Here is a 19285-nt window from a genome sequence, read left to right as displayed (position 1 = left end):
CCAGCTGCTTACAGCTGCCACTGACTGCTCGCTGTGGCTGCAGTTACGGGGGGAGGAGAAAACCGTTTTGCTCCCAACAGCTAGCAGCCTCTGGCTACTACCTTGGTACTAATTGGCGACAAAGAGGAGTGCAGCACCCTCTGTTCTGTCCCTAGCATTGACCAGAGCTCAGCTTTCTCCCAGTGTGATAAAAACAGGGCTCGAAGACATGTAAGAAGAGAACGAAAGGTGTGTGTTTTGCCAGGTCTGAAAAAGGGCTGCAGGCCATTTGCTCATTTTTTAATGCTAATCCAGCTGCTGAACTGCTGCCAGCTATGTTTGACAAATCCTGAAGAGCAGGAGAGGCGTCAGAGAATGGGAAAGCAACCTTTGCATGTAGACGATGGCGATCCTAACTTTACAACAGGTCAGGCAGACCTACTGTGGGGAAAAGACACTTCAAAGAGAAAAGGAAAGCACAAAAACATGCCCTGAGCAGCAGGAGGGACTCACATGGGTCTTGAATGCCCTGCTAGGGGACTGATAAAGCCATGGCACTCTGGTACTTTCAGCTTGTCACCTCTTTCTCAGATACAAACCAGATGAGACATACTTTGGGAGCCCGGGAACTCAGCATAGCCCTGACCACGCAGCAATTTGGGGCAGAAATGTAACAGGGTGCTCGCAGCAAGTTGCACCAAATCCAGGGAGAAGTTAGGTTTTGCAACTGAGCCAGGATCTGGTTGTGCAGTGGAGGATGAGGTATGAGTACAGTCCATTCACTGGATTTATAAAGCACAAATTGTTTGGTTTTCAGAAAGGCCCAAAGAGGTCAGGCCAGCAACAGCAAGGGCCAAGTACTTCAGTTTAAATCCTGATGCTGACCAACACAGTCATTCAGACTGACACAGAAAGATTACTCTGGGTCAGCTTGAAGTATCTGAGGTCAGGATCAGACACGTGCAGTCCCCAGGGGTAATGAACAGGAGAGGGGCGAAGGACAGCTGGGACATCTGTGGAGGATGGACCTACCAAACTGAAAACGTTGCAAATACCATCTATAGCTGCAAAGTAACGCAAAGAGACTCTAACTGGGGAAGCCAAGTAATAGCTCCTATGGACCTCTCCCGGCAGGTATCTACTAGCAAAACCCCACCCAGTCTAACTTTTCATTAATCTCCTTCACCCATTGATGGCACTGCCCCATGCCAGTAAGAATAAGGATGTGCGCTATTTTATAGGCAGCAAAAGCTGCATCGCTGCAAGTGACACCCTGAAGATCACACGGTAAGTAACTGGCAGAGCTGGGACTAAAATACAATTCTCCCATTCCCGACAACCTCACTGCACCACTGTCCATAAGGAGAGAAAAAACACAACAAAAACAAACCCAGCATCATTCAATTGGCAATTCAGTATTTGTGGCTCAACAGCACCTCATCAACTCTCAGAGTCTGCCACATTTGCTTGGAAAGAAGAGCCAGATTTCCAACACACCCTGGGCAAAGAGCTCTCAGATTGAGAGACTGAAAAGGCTTTGAAAGAAACCTTCCATCAACAGTCTTTACAAATGTCAGAGCTGGTTTCCTCCTCCCTGAGCTGCCTGGCTTGCAGTCCCTCCCCCAGGGCAGCAGTGAGCTCAGCCAAAAGCACCTGCCCAGCTCCTTCCTTCAACTGCCATGAATTTACGGGACTCATTTAACATCAAGCTGCTCTGACATGCAACAATTAAGTATTGAGGCTCTGGACCTGGGTCCTCTTCTTTATCCTGATCTCCCTCTGCCTCAGGTACCCCTTCTGGAGGCAAAAGCTCTCCTCCCAGGAGAGGGAGGGCTGCAAATACTGCAGAGCCAGGAGCAGGTTTGCAAGGTAGACCCCCTGCGCCTTGGCCAGCAGAGACGTGTTATTCTTGAGCTGCAGTGCTCCCACCTGGACGTGCCATGGCATCGGGAGGAGAAGCCAGTGTCCCCGTGACACGGCGGTGGGGAGTTCTTTGGGCATCGGTCTACGGATCTCACCTGCAGGAGGGATGCTGACAATCCACTATGAGTGTCCAAAACCAATGTTGTATCCAGCTCCCTCCTGTGTAACGTGCCTGATGTCAGGGCCAAGCTGTATTTCTCCTCCAGCCTTGGCTGCCAGGTTCCTCCCAAGGGAGCCCTGACATTCTGTTGCAGGGGAACTCCTGACACAGATCGCTGAGCTGAACGTGTTACGTTGCATCTATTCTAGGAAAAATGTTAACTGCATTTTGAGCAGACTTTGCTCAGCCAGACTGACCTGAACGAACATTTTTCCTAATCACAAAAGTCACAGTGTGAAGAAGCCAAAAGCAACTTTGCTGAGGTAGTCAAGGGTGAGTTTCCTCTGGAACAGGCTGGACAGTGATCATAATGAATGACCTCACGTAAGGCATCACCTCTGGGCCCTAAGGATGGTACTAATTACCCCAGCACTGCTTTAAATTACATACTAGTTTCAGGGAGAATAGCCATGCACATTGCTTCCATCCTGTAAGAGGGATTTCTGCAATCTTAGGAAGTGAGAAGATAAAATAGGAAGAGAAAGAAAGGAGTGAAGGAGTGTGTGTGTATAGCTGCAGTTCCAACCTCCATGAGACCTTGTTCTGGCAGAACAACGTGTCAAGATCAGTGTCAAGCATCTATCACTTGGATACTGACCAGACCAGAGCAGCTCCACATGATTTCAAAGGCAGACCGCCCTGGAGAGATTTAAGAAAATAGGAGTAAAAGGAGAGATGCAAAGAAAGAGAAGACAAGGTGGGTAAAGAAGTCAGAAAGGGATGGGTGAGAGGGGAAGGCTGGGATGTTCAGGTCGGCTCAAGAGACTACAGGAAAGGAAAACCTTAAATTATGTGACCCTACAGGAAAGCAGAAGCAAAAAAATCTGTTCTCTTGAGCAGCTGGGAATACGTTAGACAGATGTAAACACTACATGGCAGACATGTGGGGAGCAACTGGGTTGAAAGACAGCTTGCCTTTCAGCACGCTACCTGCAGTCCCCTGCCGCTCTGGCCATGCCCTCGGCTCCTCACAACCTTTCAGCTATTTCTGCTCTGAGGGTCGATGCAAAACATGCAGGCACCAACCCAAGAAAACAGCTAACAACTCACAACACAAGTTGAGCTCCAAAGAGAGGAAGGAGTAAGAAAAGGGCTCCATGCAAGCACCCACCCTGTCCTATTGCCAGGCTGAAAACACAATTGATTTCAGCCAGAGGATACCAAACTACAGTAAGTTGCACGCTCAGAAGTCACCAGATGCAGTGAGACGGTGCTAGCATGGCGGTCAGACGAAAAACATGGCTTTCATTCCACCCTTGCTCTCACTTCTCATCTCCCATGTGGAGACAAGAAGTCCCAGCAGTTCAGATGTGTAAAGGAGGATAAATACAGTCCCCAGCGGAAAGCTGGGATCGGTGGGATGTAGTAATCCCAGGACTGCGATTGGCCTGGAAGTGAGGACTAACACACTTAGCTCCTCCAACAGACACCTCTCCTGAAGAAGAACAATGCTGGCCACAAGGTTGCCTGTGAAGCATCAGTGATTGCAGCACAGACCTGGAATTTCCCTGGGAAATCTCCCAGTCAAATCAGGCCAAGAGACAGCTCTTGGCCATTTCTTATTTGAGCTGTAATGGTCCACTTCATCCCTGGTGCCCTACCTGTTCCCCTGTACCTGCAGCAAGGAGAGTCACCAGCTGGCTTCTGCATCCCAGTTGGTTTCCTGCAATGGACTGTCCACAACAGGACAAGGATGCACAGGCTTTAGAGGGTTGACTCATCCCTTCCCTAAAATGCACTGGTACAAGTCAGTCTTGAGAATCAAATCTTCATATCGAGCACAATCCTACCTGTGGCTATGAGAAGAGGACCTGCCACGTGGCCGTCACAGAGACAACTCCAGAGAATGAAGTGTTTTCATTCGCTTCCTTTAACACTGAGAATGTTTTAAGTAGTAAATAAGTAATATACTAAATGCTAATTAAATACTACAGTCTGAAAACCTACAGGAAAGTGCTGAGAAAAAAAGGAGCGAGCCCAGGAGTAGACCGTTCTCAGACGAAACACAGGAGTACATCGCAGAGGTGTCAGCCTGGCCACATTTTGAGCAGCGGGGCTGCATGTATGGCTATGAAATCCCTACTTCTAAAATTTCCCTGTAAGGGGCTCCTTCAGAAAACACTCTTCTTTCCAAATTCCCCTCTCTACCAGAGACAGCTCCATTCCAGGCTTCAGCGAGACCAGCGCAGTGCCGGATGAGACCAGCGCAGCAAGTGATGAGACCAGTGCAGCACCAGATGAGCTCCTGGGCAGCAGAAGGCACTTTGCGTCAATGAACCCAACACTTGTCATGGGATTTAGAAGCCACCAGACATCATGCTTAGGCCCTTGTACTGGTACCAGGAGAAGGTCCAATGGAACAGTCTCAGAGGCTTTCTACAACCTGGTCTATGCAGATGAGACCCCTAGGTTTTCTCCTCTCTGAAAGCAGTGGTGGCACTGAATGACTGCCTTATGCCAGAGGGGATGGGGATCACCTGGACGACATGGCCTGAGCTGTACATGACTCCAGCATCTCCCAGCTGGTGCTGCTGACACCCTCCCTCAGTGGGAGCAGACTGCATGCACAGATGTGCTTCCACCCCCTGCCAAACCCTCCCTTTGATCACTCTGTTCACCAAAGTCCTTCCTGCTGCTTACAAGGACTTCACCAAAGTCCTTCCTGCTGCTCCCCACCAAGACGATGGCTCTGTCTCCACTGTTTAACTCTGGTTTGGACACATGCCTTCCTGCACTCCTGCTATGAGTTGCAACCTCTCCCCTAGCTCTGGCCCACCAGCGCAGTTAAAGGGTTCTCCCACTTTGGCTGAGTTGAGCGTTTAGGCCAGTGGATCTCCAGCACATGCAGGCAGTTTTCCAACAGATGAACGTTTTTATTTAAGGAAGAGTATCCCAAATGTTTATCAGTTTCTTAATAACTGGTCAAGAGGGACACACAAATGATCCCCAGTCTCTGTGAAGAAAGTATTGACTAGAGTCTTCCAAAGGAAGTTCAAGTCTCTCCCCCTCTTTGTTACCAAAATGGAAATATGTTTCCTGGTGATGACCCTGCGGTCATGATGCTGTAGGCTCAGAGACCCATAAACTGCTGTCTTCAGCTGTGGTTTCATCCTGCTGCTAGCACTTCTGCAGGTGTAAGTCCCGCTGTGAAACCATAAGGAGCAGCATGGACATGAGGTGGAGGAACCACGAGATGGATCCAAAGAGACTAATGAAACAGAAAAATCTAGGAACTATTATTTTAGGATTCATTTCCATCAGGCCAGGTCTGATGGCCCTACCAGGGCCATCTGTATCTGTGCTCCAGATCCCACAGGAATCTCTGACTGGCAAGTTCCAAGCAAAATTTAAAGAAAAAAGTCTTGCCTTGCCCAGTGCTTGGCTGACTAACCAGGGGTGTGTAACTGACCGAATTTTACCAGGCATGGGAATAGAGGCCCAAAATGCTTTCTGCCTGTGTCCGCACAAGGGACTACCATCAGTCCCAGAGACCCAGCCTCCCATTACAGCAGAGCTCTCCTCTCTAACCACTGGAAGGGATGAGAAGTGGATGACCAAATCTGCCTGAGCTCTTCGTCTTCTCTGTGCCAAGATGGTGGGAGGGAGCTTACACATCATGAGGCTCACTCAGACCAAAGGTCAGCCCAAGACCTAAGCACCACTTAAAAGCTAGTTATGTCCCTGTAGTAGACACAAGAGGAATAGAAGTGTGTACAGGCTTCTTGTAAGAGCGATGGTCATCCATGGTGAATAGCCTCTCTTTATCTTCAGGGAAAGCTCCTCTTACGAGTTGCGCCAGCACTGCTCTCAGCCTGCTCACTACATACAGTCCTGCTGCTTTCCTCCTTTCCGTGGGAAAGGAAAGAGCACGCGGTAGGCACAAAACTTAGTTTGTACTCAAGGAGCAACCCACAGGGACAAGCAGTTCTTCTCCCATTCTTCTGGCTCCCAGTAGGCTCCAGAAGATGCTGCTTGTCACATTGCCCAGGCATATAGCATCACACAGTGAAAGAGCACGTTACTGTGCATTCCCCAAAGGAGCTGGGTTAGCACTACTGAGACAGCCTGAATTGCCATTTTGCAACTTCTAACAATGGAGACCTCGACTAGCGTGAAGGCTGTTTTTTTGCCTTGATGTCTCCCTTTTGAAGGAGATACAGAATATGCTTTGAAAGGCATAGAGTCAAAATGGAGCTGTGTTTACACAAACATCCAAAGTCATCTTTGAAGGTATTTTTTCATACTATAAAATACAGAAACATAGGGAACAAACAGACCCACTGGGGTACTGGGTTAAAAAGAACACATGCCTCCTGTTTTGCTGGTTTATTCTGGCTTCATTCTGATGCCAGAATGTCACAAACCCAGTGAAGCACAGTGGTGAATCTGACTCAAAAGATAAGGCTTTGGAAGAGTTTCACAGCACCGATAAGAGCTGAGAGAGAAAGTAAGAGCTCTCTGAGTGCAGCTGCAATAGACTGTAAGTGAATACATGGGTGCTCGCAGGAACGACCAGAGATGCTGGACTGGGCAGGGGACAGACAGGTGAAACTGGTAAGCAGAGACTGCATGAAGGATTAGCCTCATTTATGGTGGGTCCTTCTGGCAGAAAAAGATGAGCAAAGTTGCCTAAGTTGAAGAGCAGTAGGTGGCCTCCTGAGCAAAAGGAGACTGATAATGTTGTTAGTAGTCACCGTATGTAAGTCTAGTTAGCAGAAGCTAAGTGAAGTAAAAAGAAGCATTTTGTGTCCCTTGGAGATTTCCCCTCCAAGTACCAAGAAGACACCACTCTCCTTAGGATTTTCCAAATAAAACCAAACTGTCATCATATAATCACAGACTCACACAGGTTGGGAGGCAGCTCAGGAGGTCTCTAATCCAAGCTCCTGCTCAGAGCAGGGCCAACACTAAATTCAGACCAGGTTGCTCAGGGCTTTGTCCAGATAGGTCTTGGAAACCTCCAAGGAAGGAGCTTCCACAGTGTCTCTGGGCAGCCTCACCCACTCTTAATTGTCCTCACAGTGAGAAATTGTTTCCTTATACCCAGTCTAAACCTTCCCCGTTCCAATTTATGACCACTCATCCTCCTGCCATGCACTTATGTAAAGAGCCAGACTCCATCTTCTCAGTAGCTTCCTCACCAGTGCAGGCAGGCTGCTGCTAGGTCCCCCTGGAGCTGCCTCTCCTCCAGCTGAGCTCCAGCCCCCAACCATCTTCATGACCATCCCCTCCACGCACTCAGATTTATCAACATCTTTCTGGTACCAGGCAGTCCAACACTGGATACTGTATTTCAGACACAGTTTTATGATTATTAAGAAAAGGGGGATAATCACATCCCTCTGTTTATCTACCGCCGCCCTCCTGTTGCCAGCTGGTAGATGCCTTTGCTCCTGGGACACAGCACTGCTCCATGAGTCCTGTTGGGTCAGTCCACCCATCCTAGGGGCAGGAGACGGTATTTGGCCTTGCTGAATTTCATGAGGTTTCTGGTGACCCATTCCTCCCACATGTCTAGGTCCTTCTGAATGGCACCCCCACACTTACTCAAATTATTTTTTTTTTTTTCTGTTTTAAGCACACAGACCTTTTTGAGGATGCATCTACAGATGTTCTTTCATTACTACTTTGTCACAACTTTAGAAGAACAATACAGGGAACCATTTTTTAAAGACCAAGATGACTCTTTAGGAGTGCCAAGGTTCAGGAAAGAAGAGTAGTTTAGAGACACGTTATTCTTGCCCCAAAGGAGTACAGCCTCTGCAGTAAGGTTCATCCATCTTTTCTTTCCACTTCCTTTCTGAACAGAAGAAATCATCCTCAGAAAAAGTTTCATACTGGCATTTTATGGCCGAAATTCCTGGCCTGCTCTAAGAAAAATGCTTGCTGAACAATATCTGGAAAAGTTTGCCCATCTTTGAAGCAAAGGCACTGGCAACTTTGCGAGCTATTGTGCACGGTGATGCTTTGCACAGTTCTATGTAAAAAGAACTTCTCAACACATCTCAAGATCCCGGGAGATTTGCTGGATTTAGTAAGAAAATGTAAGTGTATTCCTTCTCCCCATGTTGTTATGCAGAGTGAGAACAAAGAGGGTGATGTATTATGTTCTGGCTCTTGTACCACCAACAGATTTGGTAGGCGAGAAGTGGCTACAGAATCTCTTACATTTATCATCTGCAGGAAGAGAAGGTATCAGCTCGACCCTCGCACTCCAGCAGAAGTTTGTGGTGCTGGCAGTTGGGAAAAAATCCACAAAAGCATTTCTTTTTCTACTTGTAAGCTGAGCACAACGATGCCTGAGTCACCGCAACCTAGTTATTGTGAAGGCAAGGGTAGGCTACTTCGAGCAGCAGCTTTCCAAGCAGAAAGGCCATTTAAATGAGGCAGGATGGAGCCAGCCTGCACATGGCCACTGCACACTTTAAACACACTGTCCTGGCAGGTGGCACCAGATGGCACTCTTGCACAAAAGCTTCTTTTTCACAGGGTCTGGTTGCAGGCAGAAGTTGTATTTAAGCTATAGAGAGGTACCACCTATATTGGTTAGGGGTTCCCTGACTTCTGACTGCAGTCCACGTTGCACCTAGATAAAACGGCTGGTGCCAATACATACTATTTTCACTTCAATAAGAGAATAAACGGTCCTGGCATAAAGCACGTGGTATCAGCACAGCTTCATCCGCACTGGACGTATATGGAATTAGGGAAAGCACAAGACTCCTAACAACAGGTCTCTCAGATACAAGCAGGCAAGGCCCCACAGTGTGAGCGAGCGCTCAGTCTCGGGGTGACGTGCCACTGGAAGGACTGCCTGAGCACAGCGGGACTCTGCTGCCTCCCATAGAGCCCGACCAGAGTCACCCCTGAGGCACGGTAGTATCTTGGAAATTAGGAGCTGGTGAGATTTGTGGGAGATGGGGCTGCACATCTCTTTCCCAGACTCCACACACCAAGTGTGGTGCACTTAACGTATACGCAAATTCTGCATCTCTACTTTCTTCTCCACAATAGAGGAAGCATAAAAGGCTTTGGATACCTTCTGCATAGCAAAGCAGAAGTGGATTCATCAGGTGCTTAATGGCTACAGCCCTCCTCTCTCTGTCCCCTGCTTCTGTGTCGTGGTGCTGGCACCTCCCCTGCTCCCGTTGCAAGCGTAGTCCTCAGAGACCCTCACAGTGCTACACTGGGAACGCGGGAGGTGCCAGTGTTGTGACGGGGGAGTAACAAGCCGTGGCTAAAACGTCTGGGGCAGGCTCACTGTCCCACAGCTGCAGCTGCTCAGAGGCTGGTGGAGCCTCAAGTGCAGGCAGTGCCCCGCTGCCCAGCATCGGATGATGCCCTCACCCTCACCCCAAACCACCTCTGGGGTGGGGCCCTTCCCCCTTCTGCCTCAGGGCTGGGTCCTTCCTGGCAGAGGGGTTGCAGGATTCACAGCACGAACTCCCACGGAAAGCTTGGGCAGGACAGCAAAGAGCCTGTGCGTGCTGCTCAGGGAGAGCGGCTGGACTGGGGACTCGCATGACTCCTCCGAGAGGCTGGGCAGTTTCCCTAGAGGTGAACAATGCCCCTTTGGTTTCTTGGGACTGGCAACACATTTTCCTTCCAAGTCACTCTTCCCCCTCACCCTTCTCTCCAAAGTAAATCAGCCCAGCCTTCTCGCCAAGCGGGAGATGCTTCATCTCCCAAATGCCACTCTGAGAAAAAGTTACAAGCAAATGAGAGCAGAGGAGCAGAGCCAAAGCATCTCCCGATGGCACCCGGCCGTGCCTCCGGTGCTGCCTGAGCTGAGCCACGGCAGGTTGTGCACTCCCCGCCTGGGACCGCACGCTTCTCCCCCAGCCATCAGTCTCAAAAAAGCGCATTGTAAGGAAAAAAACCTGTGACTCCCCAGCGGGATCTCCTCGGGGTGCCCGCGGCAGGACGCCTGCGGGCGGCGGGGCCGGTCCCGGGGGGCGCTGGCCGTGTGCGGCGAGGGGCACCCGGGTACCTGCATCCCCGGGGCACCCCGCGCTCCGGGGCAGGACCCCGGCACACGCAGCCCCGGGGCACCCCGCGCTCCGGTGGCCGCGGCGAGGCCGCCGGCGCGTCCCGTCCCCGCTGCCGGGAAGGGTTGAGGGAGGCGGGGGGGCTGCCGGCGGTCTCTTACCACATTGCTGAGGAAGTCCGCCTCGCTAAAGTCGCCGAGGTCGAGGAAGCCGGTGCCGGCGGCGGGGAAGAGCCGCTCGGCGGGGAAGGGCTCCAGGATACTGTCCATGGTGCCCGCGGCGCGGGGGCTCGGCCGCCCCCCGCGCTCCGCCGGCCGGGCTCACTGCGGCGGCACGCTCCCGCCCGCCCCCCGGCGGCGGCGGTCCATGGGGCGGCGGGGGCCGCGGCGGGGAGCGAGCCGCCTGCCGGGGACGGGAGCGCGGCGCCGGGTGCCCGCTCGGGGCAGCTGTCAGTGCCCCGCTGCCGAGGGGCCGGGCGGGCGGCGCCGCCGCCGGCCGCGGCACGCCCCCGCCCGCGCACCGGGAGCCGGCGGGGCGGGCCTTCCCTCGCCGACACCCCCTTAAGGCAGCGCGGCGGCGGGCAGCGCACCCGCCGCCCGGGCAGCCCCCCCCCGCACCGCCGAGGCCACCCGCGTCCGTCCCCCCCCCCCCCCCCGCCAGCGCCGGGGAGGATGAGCCCGGCGGCTGCCCGGGGCTGCCGCGCTCCTCCCGGGCTCCTCCTGGGGCTGCGGAGGGGGCCCGAGGGTGATGCTGATCCCCGGCAGGGCGATTTCAGTTTGATGAACTGAAGAAACCCTCCCTTCAGCAGACGTCCCTGCCGGCAGAAAGGCGGTGGCAGCCTCTGGTGGCCCCTTTGCATCCCTCGGGGAGCAGAGCCGGGAAAGATGGGACTTGCCAGGGGTCCGAGCCCCGAGGGGAGCCGCAAGCCGGCAGGGAGATCTCCTTGCCCCTGCTCTCCACAACGGGCTTGCAGGTAGGCCCAGCTGCAGCAGCCCATGAGGCTGCTCTGTAATAAAAGAGTTGGGCACCGTTAAAGAGCTTCAGGAAGATTATATGGCTTCAGATAAATTGGATTATGGATCCTCTCTGATCCTTACTCCAACCAACACTTAGGAAAACCACTTATAATAAACCTGTTGAAGAAGCCCTGATGTTTTATTAAGCTGTCCCTGCTTTCATGGCTCCACAAAGAACGGACTGGAGTCACAGCCCCTGGCAATGGCTTTCTTGGTCACAGGCATACGGAGGAAAAACCCAAAGACAGCATCTCTCCTGGAAGAGACCTAGCAGAAAGTTGCCGACAATGAGGGTCATGATGGGAAAGTGCAGATTTGAGGCTGGCCAGAGCCTGTGCTTGAACCAGACATGGAGTTTCCATCCCCCCAGGCTCTTGCTCCATGCTCCCCATGGGTCTCAGTGCTAACAGCACAACCCAAGGTGCTCCTTGGCTACCCGTAGCACGAGCAGCCGCGTGCTACCTCCTGCACACAAAAGTCTTTATACTTGCACATACAATGGGCTCTTACAGTTACATTTACTTTTACCTTATGTTTCAGTCAAGTGTAAAGAGCCTTTGGGTAAAAGGGTCAGAGACATAAATTCAGCCAGGACAGAGGTGTGCTGAGAAAATAATGCTGTTCCTCCTTCCTTAATGGTAAAGAAACCTCTTTGTCAGTGTAGATGCCAGTGGGTTTAAAGGGGGGAAGACAGAAACCTTTGCCGCCGTAAGATGGGGAGAAGAAATATGTCCAGACCCTTCAGCAAGAAGCAAACCTCTATCTCCCAGCAAGGGGAAAGGCATTTTTCCTTTAACATCCCGGTCAGTGGGGTTCTCAGCTGCCAGGGGCAGAAGGAGCAAGCCCTGTGATAGCAATGGGGTGACAGTCCAGGGGCACGGGGCACGGGCAGAGCCACAACAGGGGCAGCTTCCACCTCCCGCCGCTAACCAAACATGGATATCGCTTCCCTAACTGCGAAGACTCACCGATGAAACCAAGAGTTTCTGGTTCAGTGCCTCGCCCAAGTTAACACAAGGAAGCCTCTTCTCAGGACACACGCTGTATTTATCCTCAGCGCCAGGCCGAGGAAGCTGAGATGGTGTCAGCTCCAAGCGACTGTTTGCACAGCATGGGTGGCAGTGTCATCAGAAAAAGGTCAAGCAAAGTAAACCTCACTTGTTTGTCTGCACTCCGAAGGAAAAATGCTTTGGCACATTCAGATAGGGATTGTGAAGTCCATTTGAAAGATTAGAATAGTTTGAAAAAAATGGAATTGCCTGCTCTGAGACCCTGCTTCTATTTAATACTTTTAGTACTGAACATAACTGCCCCGGCTGCAGCTCCCCTGTCTATTGCTGCTGCACCTCTGCAGGCAAGGAAGGATTATAACAAACCTCCCTTTTCAGCATCGCGCTGCAAAGCTGCTCTGTCCCATCTTGGAGAGCGCTGATAGGGAAATCCATCCCTAGCACTTGTGTAGAGCTTTGAAACGGACATTTTCCCCAGGTCAGACACGAGTGCAGTCCATTACAGGCAACGCAAACGTTACCTCTGGGTTCAGAGAGGGTCGCTGCTGACCCTCTGGAGCCAAAAAGGAGAGGTATTTCTGCAAGCGAGCAGTTTTGTGCTCCAAAAGAGACCTAAGGACAGGGAAAGTGTTGATGGGTTGAGGGGAGGTGATCGCAATTCGGAAAGAGACGTGCTGCTGCAGCTGGCAGGGGGTGCCTGCAGCGAGGGGGGATAGGAGAGGCTGAGCGGCACTGCTGCAGAAGGGACCTGGCCACTACAGCACTTGCAACACTTGAGCAGTGTTAGCTGCGTCACACGGCTGTGAAAAAGGCAAATGCCACGCTGGGATATAAATGTAGGAATCCTCGTACAAAACCTTTAAGATGGGAAGTTCCCCTTCTGCTCTGCAGAGGACCAGTGTAGAACATGGTGTTAGCCAAAATGCCGTGCCCATCTGGGGTGCTACCCCATGAGCAAGATGGGGACTAATTGGGCTGGGTCCAGAGGAGGGCAGTGGGAACGACTGGAGAAAAAGGGGACCTTAAAAAAGGACTGAGGGAATTGGTCTTCTCTGGTCTAAAGAGAAGACTCTCATGCCAGCAGTCTTCAGGCATTCGAAGAGCTGCAGGAAATAGGAAGGCAAGAATTGCTCTTCATTGCCACACTGGAGGGGACAAGCAGTAACAGACGAGTGCCTGGGAAGTGGCAATGTCGCCCTCGCCGAAGCATCTTCAAAAGCAAGTTCTGCAGCCATCTCTTGGGACACAGAGATGGCTGATCAGGAGGCAACCTTGGGGCAGGGGCTGAATCACATGGTCACTCAAATCCCTTTTCAGCCTTATTTTCTCTGATGTTATATTTAGATTTATTTGCAATCTGATCGCAGCAGGAGACCGCAACAGCAACCAACTATGTTTAGACTGAACAAGTCTCAAACTGACAGCAGATAAGCCTTCCTGGCCTCACAATATTTGATACTGCCAATGCACATGTATGACCAAGCTCATTTTATTAGTGCTGAGAAGTGAATCAGCACTCAGGTTTCTTTTGGAGTGAATCTCATAAGAAAGGGATCCTGCTCTCCTGTGCTCCATCCTGCCTGGTCTTGCTGCCACTCTCTGCCTTTGTACCCATGGAAAGAGAACTGCAAGTCCCTCATCGTGCCACCTTGCATTCGCTTTGCCTTCACCCTACACTGCTGTGAGCAAGATGTGCAAGACAAGGGAAGCAACCTCTGGGCTCGAACACGTGCACAGCAATCCAGGCCATTTTGCAGTCTGCAAAGCTGAAGCTTTTGGTTCCGCCCACCCAGACCGAGCCAGGAGGTTTCACAAACTCATCGAGGATGAGTGTTTCTTGAGGAATGTGGCGCAAATTGCCTATGTCAGTGATTTTTGGTTTGCTGCATGCAGGCTCTGTTGTTACAGGAGGGGTCATCTGCCTGGGGTTTGCCCTCATTTGCAGCCTGGAGAGCCGGTTTGGGAACGATTCACGCTGTTGGAGCTGCTTGCTTTGGGGGTCAGGCTGGCTTTTTAGGACTGCCACCACAGCAGAGCTTTTACTTCAAGTCTGGTGAAAGATACCATTTGTCCTGTTGATTTTTCCAGTTTTGGTGTTCATATGGATGGAATAGCTTGTTTCTGCCACAAGCCATCTTCCTAGCCACGAAGGCTTTCTGGAGCCATGCAGGCTCCATACTTCGGCCCTTCAGTAACTCTTCATAACAGTCCTGCCTTTATTTCTCTCTGGCTTTTCTCTGGACTCAATTACCTCTCAGTATATTGCTCGGGGGTGGTTTTGCTCACTGTTTTGTGCAACACAGAGGGAGCGACTGCTGCATTGTAGGTCCCCTCTGCTCCTGAAGTCCCACTGAGAACAAGGTGAGGATGGAAATGGGACTTTCAGCCTAGTTGAAAGAAGAGGCACTGCAGTCCCCAGACAGTCCCGTAGGAGTCAGGCCGTGTACGATGGCACAAGTAGTTTCATATCCAACACTCAGGCTTTTCATTTCTTCATTTAGTTTTTTGTGGGAACAATTCAAAGCCCATGAAGAAGTCAAGATAGGAGGGGAGGAATCCAGCAAGACGTCCTCTAGCAAAAGGTAACTTTCGAGGAAGGACTTGCAGATGCTGGAGCCCTTCTCTGCCCTCTGCTCCACAGCCCCGCCTCATCCAGGAAATCCGGCTCCCTTTTGTTTTCCTTCCAGCGGCTGGTTTAAACTCTCACACACACACACTTCTCCCTCCAGCCAGCTTCAGCTGCTTTCTATTTCCTCCTTCCTCCTGGGTGCTGTCTCCCAGCCAGGTACCCAACACACCTGCTCCCACCGCCAGTGAGCCGCAGTGGGACAGGGAGGGGAGCCAGCGAGGAAATCACACCTACCTCAGCTCCCTGCTAAATCCAGAGAAAGGGGGGGAAGACCTGTGAAATCTTCATAAATCTGCTGCCACAGCTCAAAGAGGGAACGAGTTGTGTCGTGCGTGTTGCTTTGCGTGCAGCTACCCAGAACCGGTGCTGCATCAAATTAAATGTCTGCCTGCAAGCAGGCAATTTCATCGGTAACCACCGAGTCCAGATAGGTTCGAGCCGTGCCGGAGCACTCGAGTGAGGTGCAGACACACACACGTGTGTGTGCACTAAGGGAACGTACGCCACGACTTGTGCTTTTTTTCCCCTCTTGCTTGGGAAGTAGAGGGGAAAGTGAAGAGCATATTAATTGCAAGTTTGCATATGGCAAGGATCCATGAATGCTGTGGTTTCAGTGAGCACCCTAATGCTATGTGGGGAATGAAAGGGAAGCCACAGAGCTCAGCGCTGCAATTATTATTCTTTCTGGGGTGAACTTAGGGCCCTCGGATAGATTTAAATCGGCCTTGCAAACAAGGAGTGAGTGACAGGCAGGGAAGCGGGGAATGCAAGACCTGAGGAAAGGAAAGGCTTGAGTACAAGACACCAGACCCTATCCATGTCCCTATGTGGAACCCCTTCAGCCTCCTGGGAATGCGGCTGAGCTGCCTGCGGCAGGGTTAGGTACGTCGGAAAGTAAAGCCCCAAAATAGTAAATGGGTACTATAACAAAATATGAGAACTGAAAACTCACCACTTTGAAAGTAACTGATAAAGGGGCGAAAATCACCTTGTACCTCCTTCACTTCTTCATGCCGGGCTAAGAATGTTTCTTTGCCTTGTCACACACAATCTGCCCTCTCTACTCTATACCTCAGAAAGAGCAGAGACTCTGCCTGGGTTTTTTTTTGCTGGCAATCTCCCTGGAGAACCAGACAACTTTGAGGGTGACTAACTGAATGAAGAGCAACTTCACTATGAATGCCTCTCCCTCCAGCAGTTTGTTAGCATTTGAAGACCCTGTAAATAACTCCCCTTCAGGAAATTCAGGTGAATGGGAAGCTACAGACCAGCAGAGGAGGGTGGCTGCCTCAGCTTTCCATGCACTAATTTTTATTTACTCTAACAGGCTTCTAGCCTGCACGGTTGCAAGGCCAGCTTGCAAAAGGGACCCAGGCAGCCTTCATGGCGCTGCAGACAACCTGAAGAGTCATTCTGAGGGGGCTGTATTGCCTCATTTCTCTTAACCACTTCCTACATCTCAAACCTTTTCCCAGGAAGGATGAGGGGTATAGCTGCACACCCCGTTTGATTGAATTTTACCCCAAGAAGATACCTTGCATCAAGGAGCAGGAAGCAGATGGCTTTGGTGCAGGAGGGAGCTGAAGAGCCGCTAGAACAGGACTAGCCGAGTTGGGGCAAGGAGGCTGCAGCAGCTCTGCTTTGACACACTGCATGCGCCGAACGGAGACAACTCCAAACCTCCAGTTACCCGCATGATGACTAGGGGGAAATCCCTGCTGATTTGTGCCACTTAGCCCCTCGAGCATGGCGGAGAAGTCGGACACCCACATCTTGGCTACGTCCAACAGGATCTGCCCCGATCGGAGCCAAGCAGATCCGGTGCACGCAGGCTGGTCGGGGGATGGGGGGACAGCGTTCCCTGCCCTGCCAAGGGTTAAAAGCAAGGTCCGATCCACAGGCAGTCCTGCCGAGGAGAAAAGCACAACCCAGCAATTCAGGCACGTCTCACCCCTGTTCAAATGACATTGTTTCAGTGCTCTCTGCCTCGCCCCTCACTGGTAATTACAGACTTTCACTACAGGGGAAAGAGAAACACGGCGGAGGAAACCTTCATTACAGACTTATCTATCTCCTAGAGCAAAAGCAACCCCAGTGTAATGTCTGGGGCACGTTGCCAGGATCAGCCACCAAAGCAGAATGCTTACATTTAGGACAAAAATAAAAGGGGGAGAAGTGTTAAGTGATTTGGGAAGATCAGAAGCCCACCAGGTTGGCTGCTGTACAGCGCTGGGTGTGGGGAGTACTTTGGAGGAATTGGAAAGCCGCCCTGGTTTTAAGTGGTGCGGTTTGCATCTTACATTCTTCCTTCCTTCCTCCTTCTCCGCGTGCTCGTGTCCCCTGATGTCTGCGTGTGTCCCTTTGTCACCCCTGGCAAACACCAGTGGGCCGGGAAGGGATGGTTTCCCTAGGCTTCCTAGCTTGACGTTCCTCAAACGGACAGATAAAGCTGTAGGTGTCCTTGGCTGACCCCTCTCCCCTTTGCACACCTAATTATGATATATGCTAAAGAACGGGCCTCTTGTATCCCAACCTGGGGGCTGCTTCTCACCTTGTCTGTGTCAGGGAGGCCCAAAGTTTGAGCTCTGTTAAAAAGGATGCAGGAGGGTTTTTCTTCCCAGTAGGACACCCCTGTTACAGCCCACGACCGTTTCCCATTGCTGGGGTCATCTCTCAGGGTTGGCGTTGACCTGCCCACAAGTGGCTGACACCTTCTCTGGCAAACACGGTCTCATTCCCGCTGCTTTCTTCCTCATCCCAACTTTCTGTCTGCAAGTGACGTAGATCCCAGCTAAGTCGCTGTTCTTACCCCTGGGCACTCACACTGGGAACCGCTATCATGGCACGGTTAGCTCAGTGTTTGTGGGAGAGCTCATTTCAGCGACAGAGTTTTCCTGCAGAGCCCATTTTTGCTGCCGGTGGTAACACCTTGTTCTTGCAGGATCCGGGGTTTGATGCTGCATTAGAAAGATCCTTTAAACCTAGAGGCCTTGTCCCCAGGCAGCTAACAGCAGGGATGGAAGAGACCAGGAGGAGAAAAGCGTTCAATCAGATTGCTATTAAGACGTGTCTGGGGAACTGGCTGAATTTTAATTGTTCTTTCCTACTCGGTGAGTGAGCACAGGAAAAGATTTACCTTCTGGCCTTTCCATTTGGGCATGTTGACATTTCCAGGCGGCACTTTCCTCTGATGGAGAGGTTTGACGTCAGGTGGGCTGATTAAAGCCTGCAGTGCCTCTGACTCATTTGGCTACGGCCTGCGCAAAAGGATTTGTAACGTGTCTCTTCTCTTTCTATCACTCGTTATGGTTGGTTTTAAATAAATAAAGCTAAGCTCAATTCACAACTTCAGGGAAGATGCAGTTCAGCTCAGGCTCAAACACGCATTGCCATGGCAACGGATGCTGTCAGGCGCACGCAGAAATGTCACTCTCGGCAGCAAACTCCCCTGCCCGGCTCTCCAGCGGCGCATGGGGCTGGAGCTGGCACTGCCCATGCCACTTGGGCACGCAGCTGCATTTGGGAGCAGCCCGGCGCTGGTCTTGCTGCTCTCCCAGCCTCAGGAGAGCTCACCTGAGCCAGCCAGCCGCCCTCTCGCTGAGCAAGAACCGCTTTGGGGGAAGCCCTGGCAAGCAGGGTTTGCAGAGCTCCCTGCTTGACCAGAATTTCCAGACTGAAAAGACCTAGTGTGGCTTTTTCAACCTGCAAAAAGGAAGAGAGGGACTTCCTGGGTCAACAAGTCTCATACAGCTGCAGCCAAGCGTGTAATGCAACCCTCTTCATGCACTGATCGAGCTCCGAAATAAAAAGATAAAAATTATCATCAGCTGCCTTCCAGAAGCCCCACTGAGCAAAGCCCTCACGCTTGCTAGATAGATGCCCAGCAAGGAAACAGAGATGCAGAGAGATGTGGTTTCTCCAGCTGACTGGGGGGTAGGTGTGTTAGGCAAGGCAAGGCAGGGCAGTAGAGTCCCTGGCTCCTCTGTCCCAGAGTATCATTTCTTTGGCATGCTGAGCCTTTGGTGCTGCTGTGTCCTGTACAGCTCTTGATTCATCGATAGCTTGAATATGGCAGCAGCCCAAAATGTGAAGCATGAAACGTGCCCAAAGGCAGCAGCACTAAGGAAAAAGTTCTTTGAACTGCTCAAGAGCTCACTGCCTGCGGCACTGTGCCTGTGCATCTCTAACGTCCACTGATGTACAAGAGAAATGAGAGGTTCTGGTTTGTGTGGCAAACGGGGCTAACAGCGTTGCCAGGTCTTTCTTTCTCCAGGCATCCCAGGACATTTAGTGGTTTTCTTAAAGCCTGAGCACCTGGAGTCCTGGGAATGTAGAAGCTTCTCACCTCCTCTGCTCTTTTCTTAGGTGACTTCTGATGGTTGCAGGGAACCGGCTGAAAATGCACCTCCCTGGCTACAACACAGGCAGGCAAACCTAAGAAACCATCATTTACTGGTTTCAATCCTATTATTTTTAGACCACCCCCATTGACTGAGCTCTGAATTATGGTTTTCATTTTGGATCGTGGGGGAGCACAACGCTCGCGGGGAGGTACTCGGGTGCTCTCCCGCTGACCTGAG

At 51.5% G+C, this 19285-nt stretch overlaps 1 protein-coding gene across 1 annotated transcript in view; it reads right to left on the bottom strand.

Annotated features, from left to right (window-relative positions):
- CREB3L1 (cAMP responsive element binding protein 3 like 1) overlaps window positions 1-10319 on the bottom strand; it is a 46202-nt gene extending 35883 nt beyond the window's left edge. Inside the window, exon 1 of the mRNA XM_075152197.1 lies at window positions 10212-10319. Coding sequence (XP_075008298.1) covers window positions 10212-10319 — 108 coding nt within the window. The remainder of the gene's footprint in view (window positions 1-10211) is intronic.
- Window positions 10320-19285: the final 8966 nt, after the last annotated feature.

Source organism: Calonectris borealis, chromosome 5, assembly GCF_964195595.1.
Source record: "Calonectris borealis chromosome 5, bCalBor7.hap1.2, whole genome shotgun sequence".
Taxonomy (NCBI): Eukaryota; Metazoa; Chordata; class Aves; order Procellariiformes; family Procellariidae; genus Calonectris; species Calonectris borealis.
This window is presented reverse-complemented; position numbering and strand designations above follow the sequence as displayed.